The following is a 7799-nucleotide window of genomic DNA, read 5'->3' as shown; positions in this document are numbered from 1 at the left end:
GAGCGGGAGTTCCCCTGAGAAGCAGTGTCGCAGTGGGCGGGCAGCGCAGGCAGTGCGGCTGGCAGAGCCCCGCGGGCTCCCCCCCCGCTCCTCGGGCACGCCCAGGGCTGCTGCGGCGGCCACGGCCTGTGTGTGCGGGCAGCGCTTTGTCTCTGGGTCGTTCTGCTCTCGGACGGGGTTTCGCTGAAGCTGCGGCGGTGCCACACACCGGTCTGTGAGGTTGCAGTGTGCTGTGCTGTCAGTGTCAGGTGTACCAAAAGGTACAGATGAACACGGGGTGAAAGGTGGTGTGTGCCTAAGCGGGGATGGGGAGGGAAGTGAGAGAACACCTCTTGGAGCTGTGCGTTTGGAGCACTTTGTTAACATCCAATAACTGGTGATAGATTCAGTATAAAATAAGTTGCAGCAAGGGAGATGGCTATCTGTAATCAGAATGGGGGGGGGGGGGAGGACCAGCAGGAGCCCTGAAGGTGAGAATTGATTACCTATCAAGAGCAGAGATGAGAGAGATGTAAAGACTGTATGTCCTGTGTTACATTTATCTTTGTTTTCGTGGTGTTTTCCAGAACGTGGGAACTTTATAGAGTATTGGTAAGCTTTGAAAATGCTGGGGGTTTGGCACTGCGATTGTTTCCCTGTAGTTAGTCACGAACAGTAAGACTGGGGGATGGATATCTGTATCATAACCACAAGGAAATACGTAGTTTTCTTTCTCATAGAAACTTCTTCTGCTGCTTGGGTACCTTTACAGCTGTTTGTTACAGTGTTTTTGGATTGTTGTATTAGTCTTTTTAAGTGCTGTTTCCCTCTGATCTGTTTAGTCTGTATCTTTCCAACTTTTCTGCATCCCTTCTGTATCATCTTTGTACTCAAAGTAGCAAGTGAAGGCTGTTTTTCCTTGGAGTATCAAAATTCTTGTTGAATTCATCTTTGTCTTGGTGAACAAGGTTTGATTCAATCAATAACAAGACTATTCTTCGTATGAAACACTTTTTTATACTATATAGTGATCTTTGTTACCTTTTTTAGCCTATTTCTTGTCTGTTGTGGTTCAATATGTAAGAAATTAGAATTTTTATACTTATTGGCTTGTCTTGGTTGTCTTATTCTTTCTATGGAAAAAGTTTCGCCCTTCTGGCAGTTGTGATTAAAACAGATCAAGGCCTCCAGAGGCTGAGGCAAATGAATTTGGGTACAGAGTTTTTTTTTTTCAAAGCCTGTCATCTCTACAAAGCTAAATTAAAGCTCTTTGTGAGAATCTGGAGAAGCTATTTTGACGTCTGTGAGTAGGATTTTAAAAAAATTTGGAAGCCAGCCTTCCTGAAATATTCAAACTTGTCTCAAATATAAATGACTTTATGTGATATGTTTGACAGAGTATGATTTAGAAAGGAACTTGGAGGTTAATGAATGTGAAGGTTATCTGCTCTGTGCCTATGCATGAGACACTTAAAACACATGCCAGATACCAGTTTGTGTGGTTTGCCAGTTTAAAATAACACTGCCTTCCTGTGTGGAATGTAAGAGATATTTACTCTTGGGGTTTTTCTAGACTTCTAAGGCTGTTTTAACACTTCTGTTAAGGGATAGTAATTGTTTATTTTGCAGTTTCAACCAGAGAGTTGAAATATACCTTTGAAGATAAAGGTATGAAGTTTGAAGATAAAACTCAGTTTTACTTGTGTTGAAAAGTTGCTCTTCTGCTGGTGAACTGCTAGGGAAAAATAAGTTCTGCAAGCAAAGAACTTGGTCAGGAAAAGACCCATTGAAAAGTTATTTCACTTTAGGTTTGGTAATTCAAAATTACTGAAAATACTTTGCCTAACTTACTATATAATTGCTGGGAGAAAAGGTAGACATGGGGAAATCAGCCAAGTAGTTTGAAAACTGGAACAGTTGTGCTTTAAGATCAGAAATCTTATTTTTGAACAACCTAGAAGGCATGTATCTCCTTGCTGCAAAGCTAGCCTCTCAACAGACTCCTGGCTTACGTGGCTCTTCTCAGTTTTCTGTTGCTAAGATACTGTAATACAGAGGATCAGACTGAATGTTACTTTTGGTAGAAATCTTTTTTTGGTACAAATACTCTTGGAAAATAATAACAGTCCCCAGAAAAAGACTTAGGCAACTGAAGTTTATCAGCCTGTCTATGTAGAGTTTTGAGAAATGTTAGGTACTCCTGAGCAGAGTTCCAGTAGGAAATGTCAGTAAGGTGGGTATTTCTAGATTCCTGATGCTTGAGAGTGGGTGCTTGGAAGTGTCTCATTGGTAAGATTCGGCAGACTAAAGACCTGTCTTCTGCTTGAAATACTGAATCAGCAATACTGATTCCCTTTCCTGTAAAAAGCAATCCAGAGGCCACCTTAAAAAAAAAAAAAAGGAATAAAGAAAAAAACCAAAACCAATGGCATAACAAATAAACAAAACACAAAAACCCTGTTAGTGGTGAAGAGAGAAAGTGAAAGGATTGTAATAGCCTAGTGGTTAGAACAGTTGATTGAAACAGGACAAATACTATCTCTGTTCTCTCCTGTGTCAGAGGTTTCAACTCCCTGTTTTCTGTTAATCAGAAGTGTGTCCTAACCACCAAGCTGAAAAGTGTGTAGGTAAAAACATCTGCATGCATACATTACTGCTGAAGTTGGAGTATGAGTAACAGTGCATAGTTTTTCTTCCCCAGAAAACACATTCATTGGCCACCAGGTGCTTACTAAGCAGAATCATGGAGCAGATCCTCCAGGGCACTTGGAAGATAAGAAGGTGATGGATGACAGCCAATGTGACTTCACTAAGGCAAATTTGAAAAATTTAGTGGCCTTCTATGAGCACCTTCCAGTAAGTCAAAGGAGACCGACTACAAGAAAGCTGGAGAGGGACTATTTACAAAGGTCTGTAGTGATAGGACCAGGGAAAATGACTTTCAGGATGAGGAATGAGAGATTTAGATAAAATATTTAGAAATTCTTTGCTGAGGAAATGGTGAGGTACTGGCACAGGTTATCCAGAGAAGTGGATACCCCATCCCTGGATGTCTTCAAGGCCAGGTTGGATCAAGCTTGGAGCAGTTTGGTCTGGGGAATGTTCCCTGCCCATAGTAGGGGTTTGGAACCCTTTGAACCAAAACCATTCTCTGATTCTTTAATATACAATGACACATTTTTTACATAAATTTTCTAATATATTAATTTATTCATCCATGAAGAACCACTTGAGCACTTAATATGATCTCCAAAGTAAAAGAGGGTTCCATCCTGGAATAGCATTCCTGTCCATGTGTCTGCTTCATGGGCTATAGCTCCTGCAAGGGGCACAGGCTCTCTGTGGGCTACATCTTCTTTCAGGGTATAGCCACAACCTCCGGTGTGGGGTTCCCTGTGGGCTGCAGGTGGATCTCTGCTCCATTGTGGACCTCCGTGGGCCTACAGGGGCACAGCCTGCTTTACAGTGGGCTGTCAGGAAATCTCTTAAGTGCCTGGAGCACTTCCTACATGCCCTTTCTGAATGACTTTGGGGTCTGCAGAGTTGTTTCTCTCAGTTATTGTCACCCCTCTCAGCTGTTGAGCAGTGTTCTTTACCCTTTCCTAAGTACCTTTTAGGAGAGGCATCGCCAGCATGGCCAAGGGGCTCAGCTTTGGCAGCAGCAGGTCCATCTTGGAGCTGACTGGAACTGGCTCTGTCTGACATGGGGACAGCTTCTGGTGTCTCTCACCCCTGCAGCCCACTCACCACCAGAACCTTACCAGGGAATCCCAATGCAGGCACTTGCCTGGCAAGGAAGACTGTTTTTCTTCTTGAGAAGGTTTTTTCAGGTTTCAGTGTAGTGAAACTGGAAGGTGGATAGTCTCTTTTGCAGTGGGAACTGCTGTGGTTTTTCTGGTGGAGTAATACATAAACTGCTATATAGTAATGCTTCTGGAACATTGTAAAAATATCTGCAGTGCTCCCATAGACAGAAAGATCTATGCAAGTGACGACTGTAAACATGTTAAATTCTATCTTTTTATCTTGTCATTGCATAGGTCTTTTCATGTGGCAGTCTGAGAGCTGTGCTTGGCTTGTAGGCAGTATCAGCATCTGGCTAAAAGCAACACATAAAGGCTACTTTTCATCTTTTCTCAAGATTCTTGTCATGATTAGGGAATATGTTAGCATCTTGTGAAATCCAAAGCTCAGTGTTTGTTTGATGCAAGATTGGAGCAGGTGACTTAGTTCTTGTAAAGCTGTGTGATGTTGTCTTTATAATACTCTTTTTTCTTTGTTACCTTTTTTTAGCCTATTTCTTGTCTGTTATTTTGCACATCAATAGAGTTTCTTTCCTAATGTTACTGAGATGCAGAGCTGAGTTACTGAAGATGATGATAAATTTCGTAAGGCTATTGAAGTTAGTATTTGCTGAAGGGAGACAGAGTTTTTTCTCAGCTTCCTCTACTATACTTGGACCTTATAAATTCCAGTACTTATTTAATACCCTTATATCCCCCTGAATTTCATGATTTTATGATTTGTTTCTTTATGGGTTTTTCTTTGTTGGGGTTTGGTTGGTTGGTTTGTTTAGATTGTTTAGGTTTGTGGTTTTGTTGTTGTGTAAAAATTATCAGGCAGTAACTATGACATTCTTTGTGTTTAAGAGATACTGGGATAGAGCTGCTCAATAAGTCTTTTTCAAATTTAGTCCATCTCAGTAATGTGCTGACAGCTACTGCTCAGCACCTCACAGGATGCGTGTGGGGAGCAGAGCAACATCTGTAAATGTAAATGTTAAATTTTAAATTTATTTAAATTTTGTATTTAAATTTTTTAATTTAAATTTTGTAAATGTTAAATTTTTTATTATTGATTACATGACATGAGAAATTTTATGCTTGAGTTCTGTCCAGTTTTAAATTGGAGAGAATATGTTTGCTTGCTCTGTAAGGTACAGCAATAAACCAGTCATATATTTACTGGCAGCATCGTCTTCAGCAGCTTCTGTGTTTGACATCCGTTTCCTCTTTCCCTGCTTTTTGACTGTCCTGTCTCTTCTCTCTTCCTGGTTGTTTGTTAGACCTGAAAAAATGGTGGCTTTGAGTATGGGTTCTTGTTAGTAGTTCTAAAGTCTCATATTTAAGTTTGAAGTATTATCGGCTTTTTTTGAACATCTGTAGAAAGGTGTCACACATGCATGGAGAGCTCTTGGGCTTGCCGTGCTCAGTGCTCTCAGCTGGCAGACTCCACTGTTCATCTTCTTCCTGTCTGTCCTCTGCTTTCACCTTTTTTCCTCCTCATGCTTTCTTTCTTGTGTCACCAGCAACCCAACAAACTGTTTGTCTTTGGTGGTTTCTTGCACCATAAATCATATTGCAGAATTTGAGTTTTGAAACAGGTAAAATGCCTTAGCAGGAGTCAGGCAAACATTTTCACTGCTAAATGTACTGTTAATGAAAATACTAGCTATAGTGGTTGTAGCAGGAAGATATTGAAAACCTTTTGTCAACTTGAGACTATCTGAAAAATTGCTGTTAACATTATTTGTGTTTTAATGGTGTATTTAAATTACTGGAAGCTGAAAAGGAATGCAGATGGAATATTCCTACAGCATGAAAAAAGTGAAACTTATTTAAAAGTGTCCTGGGGTGACTTTATGATGCTTGGATCCCCATTTGTCTGTTTAGCACAGAAATAATTTTTTGCACCTTTGAGATTGGTTCTGAGGGCGATGGGGGGGAGAGTGAAAGTGTACAGTTTGTTTTCAGACACTGCACTCACTCCTCCACATTCCTGCTTCTGGACTGTGCTGTCTTGTGGACGGACAGACAGTGGGACAGAGCTCTCCTTTGCTTTTTAGTTTCTAGCTAGCTAAAAGAAGCTTAGGGGGGAGTTCCCTGGACTGTGGTTTTTCTTTTCTTGGACCTGTTTAAACCTGCTCTGGACTGAAAACCCAGAAGAGCACCAGGAACTCCCACCTGTGGCCAGCAGGCTGGGCCTGGGCCTTGACATTTTCAGCACGGGAGGGGCTGATAAGAAAGTGAGGGAGCTGAGCTACAGCCCACCAAGGGAACTTTCTGAGTTTGTCATCTCTTCAGAGCAGCCAGAGGTTTTATTGATTAATAGTGTTCTTTTTTTTTTGTGCTGCTGAATGCTTTGTCTGTTAAATAAACAGGTTTTTCTGTTCTTTTCTGAAGAAATCTTTCCCTGAACCAGTTCAGCGAAGGGCCACTTGTGTTTGCTTTCTGGAGGAACCCCTTTGGAGGTTTTCTCCCAAATTTGCCCCAAACCAGGACAAAAAGGAGCTGTATGGCAGTAGAGGACAGGGCAGTGGTCTGTTTTGTTGCTATTATGCTATTATTGCTATTATTTCTCTTTAGAGGAAAGTGCCCTCATTCCAGGGCATTTTCTCCTGAAACTTGTGGGTAAACAGTGCTGTCTCTCCAAATCAGAAACAGCATTGTTTACCCACACCTAGCCTCTGAATTAGGACAGGTTCTTTCTGGGCAACTTCTGCTTGCCATCCCCCTTCATGGTTGACCACTAGTTAATTTACTATTGCTTCACTTAGTTCATAGGACAGCCAAAGTAATTTTCATTGATATTTAAAAACAAATTCAGTTCTGCTGAGGCATCACGTTGAATGGCACTTGCGTAATGCCCTACAAGTGAACAACCCAACCCGTTGGATCAGATGAGCTTTTTAACTGCTTGTAAAGTAACTGCTTATTAGTTTTGTAAGTAGTAGTGATACATTGTATTTTATTTTCACATGACAGCTTAAAAGGGTACAATATGTGTTTGCTTCACTGGTACATTAGTGGTTAGAAGTCCTTTTGTCAGAAGGCAGTGCTAGTGTCCGTCTCTGTAATTTTTAATTTTTCTCAGTGAAAATAAGGCAACACTTTGTTGCAAGCTGCCACATTGTGTTTTCATAAAAAAGATTCACTTGAGTTTTAAGACTAGGGTTTTTTTAATATTCCTAATGATGGCTTTATGTTTTTCACTAGCACAGACAGTAGCCTGTGTGCAATTGTCATTTGATCACAAAATTTCTGTGGAAAAAATAGCCAATGCCATGGGTAGTGAGTTAAATATTGGAGAATATTTTTGTTGTACATTTTCTGTAAAAATACTCTCCATTTAAGCCTTCTGAAGTTAGGAAAAAATTGCATTTGCATAGCCTTTACTTCTGTGAGTTTTATTTTCTGTTTCTCAAATTTATGCGTGAGTAGTTTGATAGTAAATTTGAAACTGTTTCCCATGCTCTAAATGTACATCTGAAAGTGTAGCCTATGTGTGGTGCACCTGTTTTATTTCTGATGCTTTGCTCAGAGGTACATAATTGTCCAAACACTTTTTCTAAGTAAAAAGATTTTATTTTAGATCCCTTTATCAAGTGTGTCTTTTTTTTTTTTCTTTTTTTTTTTTTTTTTTTTTTTGTGTAGCACAGTGGGTTTCTTGGAGCAGCAATTCTGATCGGTAATGAGCAGATGATAACAAGTTAAACAGTGCCTGGTCAACAACGCAATCACAGTGGCAACAGTACATAAGCAACATCAAAGAGCCGGGGACTTTGGTGTCCCCGTGTCAGCAGGAAACATGCCCAGGATCTCAGCTGCCAGAGTGCCTGCAATTTTTACTTAGATTTCTATAGGTCTTGTAGCCATGTCTGTTAATGCAACAGAGAATGATCCTCCCAGATTCTTTGTGGGTGGAGAAGATGGAGAAGGATTATTGGATTCAGCCAGATCTACAGATTATGAACACTTCTATGACCATGGGGAAGAAGAGGAGGAAGAGTATGACTCTGTAAGTACTGTAAGAGCACTTGT

At 40.6% G+C, this 7799-nt stretch overlaps 1 protein-coding gene across 26 annotated transcripts in view; it reads left to right on the top strand.

Moving 5' to 3' along the window:
- PPIP5K2 (diphosphoinositol pentakisphosphate kinase 2) overlaps nucleotides 1–7799 on the top strand; it is a 44653-nt gene that overhangs the window by 417 nt on the left and 36437 nt on the right. For 20 of the 26 annotated variants that reach the window (XR_012578296.1, XR_003382284.2, XM_014273510.3 and 17 more), the window contains exon 2: nucleotides 7418–7776. Coding sequence is in view for 23 of the 26 variants with exons in the window: in XM_014273510.3 (XP_014128985.1) it covers nucleotides 7633–7776 (144 nt within the window). In the remaining 3 variants the exon portion in view is untranslated. Of the gene's footprint in view, nucleotides 1–87; nucleotides 261–7412; nucleotides 7777–7799 lie in introns of those variants that run through there. The other 6 variants (XM_026798532.2, XM_026798530.2, XM_026798531.2 and 3 more) reach the window with 4 other exon arrangements.

Source organism: Zonotrichia albicollis, chromosome Z, assembly GCF_047830755.1.
Source record: "Zonotrichia albicollis isolate bZonAlb1 chromosome Z, bZonAlb1.hap1, whole genome shotgun sequence".
Lineage (NCBI taxonomy): Eukaryota > Metazoa > Chordata > Aves > Passeriformes > Passerellidae > Zonotrichia > Zonotrichia albicollis.
This window is presented reverse-complemented; position numbering and strand designations above follow the sequence as displayed.